This window comes from Nansenia antarctica (genome assembly GCF_963989245.1).
Source record: "Nansenia antarctica genome assembly, chromosome: 5".
Classification (NCBI taxonomy): domain Eukaryota; kingdom Metazoa; phylum Chordata; class Actinopteri; order Argentiniformes; family Microstomatidae; genus Nansenia; species Nansenia antarctica.
The window spans coordinates 2,286,970-2,301,969 of NC_137690.1; the positions used below are offsets into that span (position 1 = coordinate 2,286,970).

At 42.5% G+C, this 15,000-nt stretch overlaps 2 protein-coding genes across 3 annotated transcripts in view; one reads left to right on the forward strand and one right to left on the reverse strand.

Annotated features, from left to right (window-relative positions):
* Positions 1 to 399, forward strand: part of tti2 (TELO2 interacting protein 2) — a gene marked incomplete at its 5' end in the record, with an annotated part of 11,441 nt that extends 11,042 nt beyond the window's left edge. The window contains one exon of the mRNA XM_080532904.1: positions 14 to 399. Coding sequence (XP_080389030.1) covers positions 14 to 97 — 84 coding nt within the window. The 3' untranslated portion in view covers positions 98 to 399. The remainder of the gene's footprint in view (positions 1 to 13) is intronic.
* Positions 400 to 2,355: 1,956 nt separating this feature from the next.
* mak16 (MAK16 homolog) overlaps positions 2,356 to 15,000 on the reverse strand; it is a 19,595-nt gene continuing 6,950 nt past the window's right edge. Inside the window, exons 6-11 of one of the 2 annotated variants that reach the window (XR_013937460.1) lie at positions 11,845 to 11,899; positions 11,502 to 11,576; positions 9,234 to 9,338; positions 8,410 to 8,475; positions 2,818 to 3,749; positions 2,356 to 2,784 (exon numbers count right to left, since the gene is read on the reverse strand). Coding sequence is in view for 1 of the 2 variants with exons in the window: in XM_080532087.1 (XP_080388213.1) it covers positions 3,525 to 3,749; positions 8,410 to 8,475; positions 9,234 to 9,338; positions 11,502 to 11,576; positions 11,845 to 11,899 (526 nt within the window). In the remaining variant the exon portion in view is untranslated. Of the gene's footprint in view, positions 3,750 to 8,409; positions 8,476 to 9,233; positions 9,339 to 11,501; positions 11,577 to 11,844; positions 11,900 to 15,000 lie in introns of both variants that reach the window. The other variant, XM_080532087.1, reaches the window with a different exon arrangement.

Here is a 15,000-nt window from a genome sequence, read left to right on the forward strand (position 1 = left end):
TCCCCCCCTGCAGACGCTCCTTCTGGAGGTAGACAGCAGCTGTGCCAGTCCTGAGGTGCTGAGGTGTCTAGAGACCATCACTACGGGGCAGATCTGACCCCTGACCCCTGACCCCAACCCTGCAGATCTGACCCCTGACCCCAACCCTGCAGATCTGACCCCCCTGACCCCAACCCTGCAGATCTGACCCCTGACCCCAACCCTGCAGATCTGATGGCTCCTACTGTTCCACCACACTGGTGTTAACGGTCAGTTGACTTTGAGCCAGACTTGCTAACAGATGTGCTGTCATATGCTACCCTACCATTACTGTAATCATCTGTGGACGTCTCTAACGCCATACAGACTCTGACACCAGACAGTGTGATTACTGGGATATTCTGGCTGCTGTTTTATCAGTGAACCTGGTTTGTTGCTTTGTTGCTTTGTGGTCAACGGTGTGTTGGTGCTGCTGAGGGATTAAAGCAAAAACAAAAAAAATATCCTGACTGAATTTTTTTTCAGGCCAAATGGTAAATGGACTGCACTTATATAGCGCCTTTGCTGCTCCAAAGCTGCTTTACAACAGCCTCTCATTCACACACACTATTCACACACCAAATGGCGGCAAGCTACCATGCAAAGCTCCGGCCCGCTCACTGGGAGCAATTTTGGGGTTCAGTGTCTTGCCCAAGGACACTTCGACATGTGGCCAGCCGGGGCTCGAACCGCCGATCTGCCATCCTTGTGATCATTAGACTGAGACTACCTCCTGTGCCACAGCCGCCCCTGAGGCCAAGTCATATTCTTATTTTAACCTCCAGTATATATTTGTATTTAACAGCGTTAGCTGCTTCTGCATGACAGTGCTGCTTCAGAACACATGAATCACTATCAGGCTGAATCCAAACTGATTTGATTGCAATCTTGAGGCTTTATTCGTAGGTTATTTCAACTTAGCTATTTCTAATGCTTGCTGCACATTCATACACTGGTATAGGCTAATTTGCCTGTGTGACGTTTATAGATGTAGCCTAGGCTATATAGGCGTAGTTCACACGGCAGGTCTTGATGCTCAATTCACATGACTTTTAAAATGTGAGCTATATTTGACCTACATTGACGTGTGAACATTCCACGGCCCTGAACAGACCCGCATGTGCAGAAGGACAATAACAATGATGTCAGGACGTCACTGTTTACAGAAGTAAAGTAACCATGGATGACATGATTTTCCACTTTATTCCTTTTTTCCTTAGAATGATAGTATGATATAGTATGATATATTGTTATCATACTAAGGAAAAAATAAATAAAGTGGAAGTCATATTATACTATGTTCTTTTTTTTGCACTTACCTGTAATATTTTTTTTCCTTTATTGTAATACTAAAGCACATGGACACACATTCATAATATAATATAGTATAGTATGCATCACAAAAGGGTTAGGGTTACCCTATCCTAGGTTTCTCTTTATATCCTAGGTTTCTCTTTATATCCTAGGTTTCTCTTTATATGCTAGATTTCTCTTTATATCCTAGGTTTCTCTTTATATGCTAGATTTCTCTTTATATCCTAGGTTTCCCTTTATATCCTAGGTTTCTCTTTATATCCTAGGTTTCTCTTTATATCCTAGGTTTCCCTTTATATCCTAGGTTTCTCTTTATATCCTAGGTTTCCCTTTATATCCTAGATTTCTCTTTATATCCTAGGTTTCCCTTTATATCCTAGGTTTCCCTTTATATCCTAGGTTTCCTATCATACTATACTATACTACATCATAATATATCATACTATACTACATCATAATATATCATACTACACTACATCATAATATATCATACTACACTACATCATAATATATCATACTATACTACATCATAATATATCATACTACACTACATCATAATATATCATACTATACTACATCATAATATATCATACTACACTACATCATAATATATCATACTACACTAAGTGCGTGAGGCTGAACATCGCTCAAGCGGTGCCGCATCAATATGCCGACGGACCGTTGTGCCGACAGCCCTCCCTGCATGTGAATGCTCTCCGCTTCTCTGTTACGGTACATGTGGGCAAAACTAGGGTTAGGGTTAGGTGCTACGTCGACTTGGTACATGCTGGCATGTCTAACCCTAACCTTAACCCTAACCCTAACCCTACCCCCAACCCTAACCTTAACCGTAGCACCCTAGAACCTAACCCTAACCCTAGTTTTCCCACATGTACCGTCTTGTCAGCTCTCGCAGAAATCCACTAATAAACTGTCGGCATCGTGGTCCGTCGGCACAGCGGGTGGGCCCCAGTCACGCTGCCCTAATAAACCAGACACGTTCTGAGAAAATGTTTATTTCAAACTGCGATGGATATATAATGTACTTAAGCCATATTGTAATATAGACCAGTAATATAGACCAGTAATATAGATCAGTATCATACAGTTGACATGTCAGCAAATCCTGCAGAGGTGTCAGAAATAAACACAAGAGTACAAGTGACAGAACGACAACATCGCTGGACGATCACAATGAACTAGGCTGAACTGAATAACGACAAGGGGTTGAGGGTTAAAGGTTGGGGTTCAGGGTTAACATCACCATGTCCTCATACGTGACATGTTCTGATCATGTGGTCCGCATGTCGGCAACCAATCAAAATGTTCAGACTTTTATTTTGAAACACGGAACTACGTTTCAACGTTGTTGAGAATCACGACACAAACTCGCTAGTCGAGCCAAAATACTGCAACAACGCAATGGATTGGGTGAGTAATCCCCACTGCTACCTAGTTAACTAGAACACTACTTTACATTGTTACCTAGTTAACTAGAACACTACTTTACATTGTTACCTAGTTAACTAGAACACTACTTTACATTGTTAGCAGGCTCACAAAACAAGCTGTGTTAGTTGACTAGCGATGTGTCGTTGATTTTCAACAACGCTGAAATGTATTCAAAACATTTTTTTTTTAAAGAAAAGTCTGAACATGACATCGATGCCAACATGCGGACCAAAGCACCAGACCGTGTCTCATCTGGTCACCTACAGAAGAGGAAGTCACCACCCAACATAACTATCCTCTCTGCCACAGCAGTGGGCTAAGGCGTGATGTGGATGGTGGGATAGGTGGGATATATTTAAGCATTTCTCTTCCCCCAACTCTTCTTCCTCCTCCTCCTCTTCCACAATCAACACCCCGGGGGAGCTTGTTGAAGAGGAGAAAGGGGGGGCGGGGGAGGGCGGGGGGCTACAGGACGTTCAGATATTGACACACCCCAGGTTAAGGGGGGGAGGGCGGGGGGCTACAGGACGTTCAGATATTGACACACCCCAGGAAGGGGGGGAGGGCGGGGGGCTACAGGACGTTCAGATATTGACACACCCCAGGTTAACCATTTCAACATGGTAGTACGGAGGCACGGTATTGAGCCCAGAGTCAGAGAGAGTTGTTGTTGTTGTTGTTGTTGTTGCCGTGACTACGTGGTTGAGCCTAGAGAGTCAAGAGTGTTGTTGTTGCCGTGACTACGTGGCCTTGCTCTTGGCCACAGGCTCCACCTCCTGTTCGTACTCGATCTCCACGTACGCACGCTTCTTCTTCCTCAGCGCGCCGCCCTTCAGGGGGGCCTTCCCTTTAGACGTGGACGCCTCCGTCTCCATCTCTTCTTCTTCTTCTGACTCCTCCTCCTCCTCCTCACTGGAGGAGTCGTCCTCCTCTTCATCGTCGCTTGCCCTGAGTTTGTTCATCTCCTGCAGGAGGAGCACACAGTACAAAGTCTCAGAACGACGTTGTAGTTTTATATCAAACATGCCGAGAATGGACGTCTGTCTCTCTCCATTCTGTCTCTCTACATTCTGTCTCTCTACATTCCGTCTCTCTACATTCCGTCTCTCTACATTCCGTCTCTCTCTACATTCTGTCTCTCTCTACATTCTGTCTCTCTACATTCTGTCTCTACATTCTGTCTCTACATTCTGTCTCTACATTCTGTCTCTACATTCTGTCTCTCTCTACATTCCGTCTCTCTACATTCTGTCTCTCCACATTCCGTCTCTCTACATTCCGTCTCTCTACATTCCGTCTCTCTCTACATTCTGTCACTCTCTACATTCTGTCTCTCTACATTCTGTCTCTCCACATTCTGTCTCTCCACATTCTGTCTCTCTACATTCTGTCTCTCTCTACATTCTGTCTCTACATTCTGTCTCTCTCTACATTCTGTCTCTCTACATTCTGTCTCTCTACATTCTGTCTCTCTACATTCTGTCTCTCTACATTCTGTCTCTCTCTACATTCTGTCTCTCTACATTCTGTCTCTCTACATTCAGTCTCTCTACATTCGGTCTCTCTACATTCTGTCTCTCTACATTCGGTCTCTCTACATTCTGTCTCTCTACATTCGGTCTCTCTACATTCTGTCTCTCTACATTCTGTCTCTCTCTACATTCTGTCTCTCTACATTCTGTCTCTCTACATTCTGTCTCTCTACATTCTGTCGCTCTCTACATTCTGTCTCTCTCTACATTCTGTCTCTCTACATTCTGTCTCTCTACATTCTGTCTCTCTCTACATTCTGTCTCTCTACATTCTGTCTCTCTACATTCTGTCTCTCTACATTCTGTCTCTCTCTACATTCTGTGTCTCTACATTCTGTCTCTCTACATTCTGTCTCTCTCTACATTCTGTCTCTCTACATTCTGTCTCTCTACATTCTGTCTCTCTCTACATTCTGTCTCTCTACATTCTGTCTCTCTACATTCTGTCTCTCTACATTCTGTCTCTCTACATTCTGTCTCTCTACATTCTGTCTCTCTACATCCTGTCTCTCTACATCCTGTCTCTCTACATTCTGTCTCTCTACATTCTGTCTCTACATTCTGTCTCTCTACATTCCGTCTCCACATTCTGTCTCTCTACATTCTGTCTCTCTCTACATTCTGTCTCTCTCTCCATTCTGTCTCTACATTCTGTCTCTCCACATTCTGTCTCTCTCTACATTCTGTCTCTCTACATTCTGTCTCTCTACATTCTGTCTCTCTACATTCTGTCGCTCTCTACATTCTGTCTCTCTCTACATTCTGTCTCTCTCTACATTCTGTCTCTCTACATTCTGTCTCTCTACATTCGGTCTCTCTACATTCGGTCTCTCTCTACATTCTGTCTCTCTACATTCTGTCTCTCTACATTCGGTCTCTCTACATTCTGTCTCTCTACATTCTGTCTCTACATTCTGTCTCTCTCTACATTCTGTCTCTCCACATTCTGTCTCTCTACATTCTGTCTCTCTACATTCTGTCTCTCTACATTCTGTCGCTCTCTACATTCTGTCTCTCTCTACATTCTGTCTCTCTACATTCTGTCTCTCTACATTCTGTCTCTCTCTACATTCTGTCTCTCTACATTCTGTCTCTCTACATTCTGTCTCTCTACATTCTGTCTCTCTACATCCTGTCTCTCTACATCCTGTCTCTCTACATTCTGTCTCTCTACATTCTGTCTCTACATTCTGTCTCTCTACATTCTGTCTCTCTCTACATTCTGTCTCTCTCTACATTCTGTCTCTACATTCTGTCTCTCTCTACATTCTGTCTCTCTCCATTCTGTCTCTCTACATTCTGTCTCTCTCCATTCTGTCTCTCTACATTCTGTCTCTCTCTACATTCTGTCTCTCTACATTCTGTCTCTCTCTACATTCTGTCTCTCTACATTCTGTCTCTCTACATTCTGTCTCTCTCTACATTCTGTCTCTCTACATTCTGTCTCTCTCCATTCTGTCTCTCTACATTCTGTCTCTCTCTCTACATTGTCTCTCTACATTCTGTCTCTCTCTACATTCTGTCTCTCTCTACATTCTGTCTCTCTACATTCTGTCTCTCTCTACATTCTGTCTCTCTACATTCTGTCTCTCTACATTCTGTCTCTCTCTACATTCTGTCTCTCTACATTCTGTCTCTCTACATTCTGTCTCTCTCTACATTCTGTCTCTCTACATTCTGTCTCTCTCTACATTCTGTCTCTCTACATTCTGTCTCTCTACATTCTGTCTCTCTCTACATTCTGTCTCTCCACATTCTGTCTCTCTCTCCATTCTGTCTCTCTCTCCATTCTGTCTCTCTCTACATTCTGTCTCTACATTCTGTCTCTCTCTACATTCTGTCTCTCTACATTCTGTCTCTCTCTACATTCTGTCTCTCTCTACATTCTGTCTCTCTACATTCTGTCTCTCTCTACATTCTGTCTCTCTACATCCTGTCTCTCTACATTCTGTCTCTCTCTACATTCTGTCTCTCTACATTCTGTCTCTCTACATTCTGTCTCTCTCTACATTCTGTCTCTCTACATCCTGTCTCTCTACATCCTGTCTCTCTACATTCTGTCTCTCTCTACATTCTGTCTCTCTACATTCTGTCTCTCTCTACATTCTGTCTCTCTACATTCTGTCTCTCTACATTCTGTCTCTCTACATTCTGTCTCTCTACATTCTGTCTCTCTCTACATTCTGTCTCTCTACATTCTGTCTCTCTACATTCTGTCTCTCTCCACATTCTGTCTCTCTACATTCTGTCTCTCTCCACATTCTGTCTCTCTACATTCTGTCTCTCTACATTCTGTCTCTCTACATTCTGTCTCTCTACATTCTGTCTCTCTCTACATTCTGTCTCTCTCTACATTCTGTCTCTCTACATTCTGTCTCTCTACATTCTGTCTCTCTCTACATTCTGTCTCTCTACATTCTGTCTCTCTCTACATTCTGTCTCTCTACATTCTGTCTCTCTACATTCTGTCTCTCTCTACATTCTGTCTCTCTACATTCTGTCTCTACATTCTGTCTCTACATTCTGTCTCTCTCCATTCTGTCTCTCTCTACATTCTGTCTCTCTCCATTCTGTCTCTCTCTACATTCTGTCTCTCTACATTCTGTCTCTCTCTACATTCTGTCTCTCTACATTCTGTCTCTCTACATTCTGTCTCTCTCTACATTCTGTCTCTCTCTACATTCTGTCTCTCTCTACATTCTGTCTCTCTACATTCTGTCTCTCTCTCCATTCTGTCTCTCTACATTCTGTCTCTCTCTACATTCTGTCTCTCTACATTCTGTCTCTCCACATTCTGTCTCTCCACATTCTGTCTCTCCACATTCTGTCTCTACATTCTGTCTCTCTCTCTACATTCTGTCTCTCTACATTCTGTCTCTCTACATTCTGTCTCTCTCTACATTCTGTCTCTCTACATTCTGTCTCTCTCTCCATTCTGTCTCTCTACATTCTGTCTCTCTACATTCTGTCTCTCTCTCTACATTCTGTCTCTCTACATTCTGTCTCTCTCTACATTCTGTCTCTACATTCTGTCTCTCTACATTCTGTCTCTCTCTACATTCTGTCTCTCTACATTCTGTCTCTCTACATTCTGTCTCTCTCTCTACATTCTGTCTCTCTACATTCTGTCTCTCTCTACATTCTGTCTCTACATTCTGTCTCTCTACATTCTGTCTCTCTCTACATTCTGTCTCTCTCTACATTCTGTCTCTCTACATTCTGTCTCTCTACATTCTGTCTCTCTACATTCCGTCTCTCTACATTCTGTCTCTCTACATTCTGTCTCTACATTCTGTCTCTCTACATTCTGTCTCTCTCTACATTCTGTCTCTCTCTACATCCTGTCTCTCTACATTCTGTCTCTCTCTACATTCTGTCTCTCTACATTCTGTCTCTCTACATTCTGTCTCTCTCTACATTCTGTCTCTCTACATTCTGTCTCTCTACATTCTGTCTCTCTACATTATGTCTCTCTACATTCTGTCTCTCTACATTCTGTCTCTCTACATTCTGTCTCTCTACATTCTGTCTCTCTCTACATTCTGTCTCTCTACATTCTGTCTCTACATTCTGTCTCTCTACATTCTGTCTCTCTCTACATTCTGTCTCTCTACATTCTGTCTCTCCACATTGTCTCTCTACATTCTGTCTCTCTACATTCTGTCTCTCTACATTCTGTCTCTCTACATTCTGTCTCTCTACATTCTGTCTCTCTCTACATTCTGTCTCTCTACATTCTGGGAAATGGAGCACTAAGGAAGGCCTTCCCTTCCTGTTAGAAGATGATTATGATTGGTTAAGCAAGAGTAGTGACTTCATCAGGGAGGGGTCTTCTATACGTGTGAGTCCCTCTCACAGCAGGGGCTTTTCTGCTACTTTCCCTCTGAGCTCATGTAACTCTGCTTAATAAAAGGCCTCATTTGAGCCAATTGATTTGAGCTCTATGCTGTCTGTCTGTGCTTTATAAGTATATATACTCAATCTACTAAGAATCAATTAAATCCACAACAACGACATGGGACAATCGTCAGAGTGAAGCACTGTCACCGTTTAGATCAGCGAATAACTGAATATGAAAGAGAGAAATGTTTACCTCAAAGTCACTGAGATCACTTTCATCAACTTCATCCTCTGCGACAAACTCCTTCTTTCCAACATCCTAGAGAGGGAGGGAGGGAGGGAGGGTGAGAGGAGGAGGGAGGGGAAGGGAGGGAGGAGGAGAGAGGGGGAGGGAGGGAGGAGGAGAGAGGGGGAGGGAGGGAGGACGGGGGGGGGAAGGGAGGGAGGAGGAGAGAGGGGAAGGGAGGGAGGAGGAGAGGGGAAGGGAGGGAGGAGGAGAGGGGAAGGGAGGGAGGAGGAGAGAGGGGAAGGGAGGGAGGAGGAGAGAGGGGAAGGGAGGGGGGAAGGGAGGGGGGAAGGGAGGGGGGAGGAGAGGGGAAGGGAGGGAGGAGGAGAGAGGGGAAGGGATGCAGGGAGAGAGGGAAAAGGGAAAGAGACAATTAGACTACACCAGAGAGAGAGAGAGAGAGACAGAGAGAGAGAGACAGAAAGAGAGAGAGACAGAGAGAGAGACAGAGAGACAGAGAGAGAGACAGAGAGACAGAGAGAGAGACAGAGAGACAGAGAGAGAGAGAGAGAGAGACACAGAGAGAGAGAGAGAGAGACAGAGTGAGAGAGAGAGAGAGACAGAGAGAGAGACAGAGAGACAGAGAGAGACAGAGTGAGAGAGAGAGAGAGAGACAGAGAGAGAGACAGAGAGAGAGAGAGAGAGAGAGAGAGACAGAGAGAGAGAGAGAGGGAGAGAGACAGAGAGAGAGAGAGAGAGAGACAGAGAGAGAGAGAGAGAGAGAGAGAGAGAGCTTTGAGGCTGACAGGGGCGGCCAGCGTCTCATGATAAACTAGCAGCCGGTCTCTCACCTCGTCATCTTCCTCTTCCTCAGACTCAGACTCAGACTCGTCCTCGTCCTGCTTCTCCAGAGCCTTGTCGAAGGCGTGGACAGGGAAGTTGTAGATGTCTCCGTACTGAAACCCAGAGGACAGGGAGAGTCAACCTGCTGCTACAACGTGGAGTCACCGTCTTGGTTATAATAATAATAATAATAATAATAATACATTAGACTTATATAGCGCTTTTCTAGACACTCAAAGACGCTTTACAATCTGAAAAGATCGAGTAGTAATAATAAAAAGACACACAAATAAATAAAGGAAAGTATAGGGGTCTAATGAAGGTAGTGCTGGGGACACATGGGAAGGGGAGGGGGAGAGGGTTAATGAAGGTAGTGCTGGGGACACATGGGGAGGGGGAGAGGGTTAATGAAGGTAGTGCTGGGACACATGGGGAGGGGAGGGGGAGGGGGAGAGGGAGAGGGTTAACTGGTGAAGGCGAGCTTGTAGCTTATTGTTATTGTATTCTTTCTGAAGGTTAGAATACAAGTTAGAATAGAATAACGGTTCAGGACCATGTTCGCAAGGACAAATAGACTGAAGCTCAGCTTCTACCCCAGGGCCATTCAGGCCCTGAACACAGCAAAGACCTAGGTTCTAGGCCCTGGACAATCTAGACAATTTGATGGCAGCTACTAGATTGTAATCAAGTGCAATACTGAAACACAACTGTGAACATTTCAAACCTGCAAACTGCGACACTTTAAATGAATGTGCAATAACACTATGTGCAATATGACAACCCTCGGGTACATAAGGTTCAGAGATAGGAAATGTTAGAATACGTATAGCATAGCATAGAGTACAGCACAGTGTTTTATTTGTATAGTATAGTATAGTGGATAGTGTACATAGCCTTTATTTATGTAAACCAGCTCTTTTCCCTTCTTGTTTTTAGTTTTTTTCCTAGCACCAGGGGAGCCCCCCCTCCTAAATGTCGTTGTTTGGTACCTGTACTATATCAATGACAATAAAGACCATTCATTCATTCATTCATTCATCCATTCATCCATTCATCCATTCATCCATCCATTCATTCATTCATTCATTCATCCATTCATTCATTCATCCATCCATCCATCCATCCATCCATTCATTCATTCATTCATTCATCCATTCATCCATTCATTCATTCATTCATTCATCCATTCATCCATTCATCCATTCATTCATTCATTCATCCATTCATCCATTCATCCATTCATCCATCCATCCATTCATCCATTCATTCATTCATTCATTCATTCATCCATCCATTCATTCATTCATTCATTCATTCATTCATTCATCCATCCATCCATTCATCCATTCATTCATATTTGTTCTTTTTTTTTCTTGGACAGCAACAGGCAGAGAAAGACAGGAAGTTAAGAGGAGAGGATATGTCAGCAGGGCATGAGGTCATGTGTGCTCTGTGGACCGTGGTGCTAACCCCTAGCACCTAACCTTAACCCTAACCATAGCACCCTAGCACCTAACCTTAACCCTAACCATAGCACCCTAGCACCTAACCTTAACCCTAACCGTAGCACCCTAGCACCTAACCTTACCCCTAACCCTAACCATAGCACCCTAGCACCTAACCTTAACCCTAACCCTAACCGTAGCACCCTAGCACCTAACCCTAACCGTAGCACCTAATCTTAACCCTAACCGTAGCACCCTAGCACCTAACCCAACCCCTAACCCTAACCATAGCACCCTAGCACCTAACCCAACCCCTAACCCTAACCATAGCACCCTAGCACCTAACCTTAGCCCTAACCCTAACCGTAGCACCCTAGCACCTAACCTCAGCCCTAACCCTAACCGTAGCACCCTAGCACCTAACCTTAACCCTAACCATAGCACCCTAGCACCTAACCTAACCCAACCCCTAACCGTAGCACCCTAGCACCTAACCTTAACCCTAACCCTAACCGTAGCACCCTAGCACCTAACCTTAACCATAACCGTAGAACCCTAGCACCTAACCTTAACCCTAACCGTAGCACCCTAGCACCTAACCTTAACCCAACCCCTAGCACCTAACCTTAACCCTAACCATAGCACCCTAGCACCTAACCTTAACCCTAACCATAGCACCCTGGCACCTAACCCAACCCCTAACCCTAACCATAGCACCCTAGCACCTAACCTTAACCCTAACACCCTAGCACCTAACCCAACCCCTATTCCCGTATGTACGTAACACAGATATATAAACAGATAAAGTTTGAGACGTTAAGCGATACCGACCGTTCCCTGTTTCAGCCTCTCCAGGAGCTCCTTCTCTATGGCGTTGTCCAGCTGGGCCGCGATCAGAGCCTTCTCCTGCAACCACACGTTAACCACACGTTAACCACACGTTAACCACATGTTAACCACACATCGACCACACATAGACCACACATCGACCACACATCGACCACACATAGACCACACATAGACCACACGTTAACCACACATCGACCACACATAGACCACACGTTAACCACACATCAACCACACATAGACCACACATCAACCACACTTCAACCACACATTAACCACACATAAACCACATGTTAACCACACGTTAACCACCCAGAACCACCCGTACCTCTCTCCTCTTCTCTCTCCTCTCCACCTTCCTGCTGAGAGGCACCAGCTTCCTCCTGAAACAACCACAACAATTATTACATTATTATTACACTATTATTCATTATTATTACATTATTATTACACTATTAGTCATTATTATTACATTATTATTACACTATTATTACATTATGATTATATGTGACACACTAGCGTATTTGGAGTTACCTGGCGCAAAACAGAAATACGTCAAATCAGTCTTCAAACGTTTTTTTTGCTAACATTCAACTTGAAGCTTTGAAGTACCCACTCGTTATTTTTCCGAACAGTTTTACGTTCATTAAATAAGTATAATCTATCAACAAAAGGAGCTTGTTTGTCATGCTTTTTCCGCTTGAGGGGGTGGGCTGAATTAACATGTATGCTTTCATTTGGGTGTGATTGGCTGTTGAGCTCGCTCAAGCGGGAGGAAGACAAAGGGCGCGTGTTTCAATGTTTTCATTCTGTGAGTGAGAATGTATTTCGAGTTTGTACATCGACGAACACTGCAATGACTGAAGGCACAATGAAAGTCCCCAAGAAACGAACGTTTACTAGAACAACATACAGATTTCACGGGATCACCATACCGCAACACTTTCTGCTTTTGGGTGAGTAGCCTTTGTGTTTCCTTCTGTTTGTTTGTTTGTTTTAGGTAAGCCGCGTTAGCTAGCTAACATTAGCTAGCTAGTATGTTCTATCGTTGCATTGCCTAAGACTTTCTAAAACAATCGCATAGCATTACGCTGTTCTTATAAGTTGTGTTGTTGATACTGTGTACAGTTAGCTAACTGTTTTTCTTTTGTTACTTGGGTTGGGCTAGTCGCGTTAGCTAGCTAGCATTAGCTAGTAAGTTATGTGCCTAAGACTTTCTAAAACAATCGCATAGCATTATGCTGTTCTTACAAGTTGTGTTGTTGATGCTATGTACAGCTAGCTAACTGTGTTTGATTTGTTTTTACTATCAGAACAACTTCATGCTGTGGTGTCTGGAGGACCATGCATGGCCTTGCCTTGACACTAGCCCTCCTCCACCTCCTGATTACCAGCACTTCAGGTAATTAATTATCATGTATTACCTCTTTCATTTTATGAACATGGTATGGCGGTAATATTATTTCATTTACTGTGGGCAATAATTCTATGTATTGTCGTCCGTCTGTTCCAGCTTTGATGCTAAGGAACCTGGCGTGGTTATGGCTGAAAATCACTGATGTCAAGCCCCCCGGAGGTGATCTTCATGTTCAAGGCCCACTCAGACTTTACATGGCCAGACAGAAGTATCTTTTTGATCAGAGAATTCTGTTCAGATGAGGCAAAAGACACCACATGCCCACCAGACGCCACAGCACCTCAGAAAACTGTATTACTTTATCATTACTTACTTTACTTATTTACTTATTATTGTGATTATGTACCTTGCTGCAATGCTAATGTTGAAAAACCAAAGGCAAAGATTTTTATTCTTGTGTACTGTAAAATAAATTCTGACTCTGATTGAAGACTTTTTTGTATCATTTTGTATCAAAGAATAACAGTTACAAGTTACAGTAAGTGTCCCTTGATTTTTATTTGAAACATTGATATTGACGTGGAGTGGAACTCTGTACAAGCCTTCTGGGCTTCGTTCCCTCCTTGCACAATTTCTTGTGTGCTAAACAAACAAACAACCAACCATAAAGCCTCCATAATGATAAGCTGGCTAATTAGCGTAGGTAATACCTTGCTAGGTAATAATGTTAGCTATAGCTATCTGACCCACTGACTAACACTGACAGATATTGATAGTTGACAGCAGCTGTCAATCTAGAAGGGGAGAGGTTGGGGGCGGGGTTAACCAGCCATTGTTACCGCCCATTACCTGGCTGTGTCAAGGTGCGAGAAAGAACAAAATCTTTGAAGGGCATTTTCTCTGCTTAGTGATTTCAGGTGTAGCAACTTTCAAATACTCATGTTGCCTTCAATTTGTTTCCGATTTCAATGTATGATGCATCATTTGAAAGTAGTTTAAGCACATGTAAAAAACAGAAAAATGATTTTGCCTACAGGTAGCTCTTTTCACTGTCAGTTGTCACATATTAAGATTATATTATTATTACATTATGATTATATTATGATTACATTATTATAATATGATTACATTATTATAATATGATTACATTATTATTACATTATTATTACACTATTATTAATTATTATTACATTATTATTAATTATTATTACATTATTATAATATTATTACATTATTATAATATTATTATTATATTATTAATAATAGGTATTACATTATATTATTAATAATAAGTATTACATTATTAATTAATATTCTATCATTAATTATTATTAGATTATTATAATATTATTATTACATTATTAATTATTATATGCTTATTATATAATTATTATAATATTATTACATGATTATAATTAATTATTATATTATTATTATATTATTATTATTATTACATTATTATAATACATGTTTATTGCCATGCAATCAACTTGTCAGTCAATTGTTGGAATTTGATATTGTTATGCTCTAGTCAAGGGGTAGCCCTAGATGGCGACCCTGGAGCAATTAGGGGTTCAGTGCCTTGCTCAAGGACACCTCGGCACGTGGCCAGCCGGGGCTCGAACCGCCGAGCAGCAGACCTTGCGATCATTAGACGCCGGCTCTACCTCCTGAGCCACAGCCGCCCCGCCCAATCAATCAATCGATGAAAGGCATTATTCAGCATTTGGTCATGTGTGAACCACTCTAATGCTTTGATCCTCATATCACCAACCAATCAAAAGGTTCTGACTTTTCTTTTGAAACACGGAATTACGTTTTAACGTTATTGAGAATCACAACGCAAAATCGGCAAAATACTGCAATGCAATGGATTGGGTGAGTAATCCCCACTGCTACCTAGTTAACTAGAACACTACTTTACATTGTTACCTAGTTAACTAGAACACTACTTTACATTGTTACCTAGTTAACTAGAACACTACTTTACATTGTTACCTAGTTAACTACAACACTACTTTACATTGTTACCTAGTTAACTAGAACACTACTTTACATTGTTACCTAGTTAACTACAACACTACTTTACATTGTTACCTAGTTAACTAGAACACTACTTTACATTGT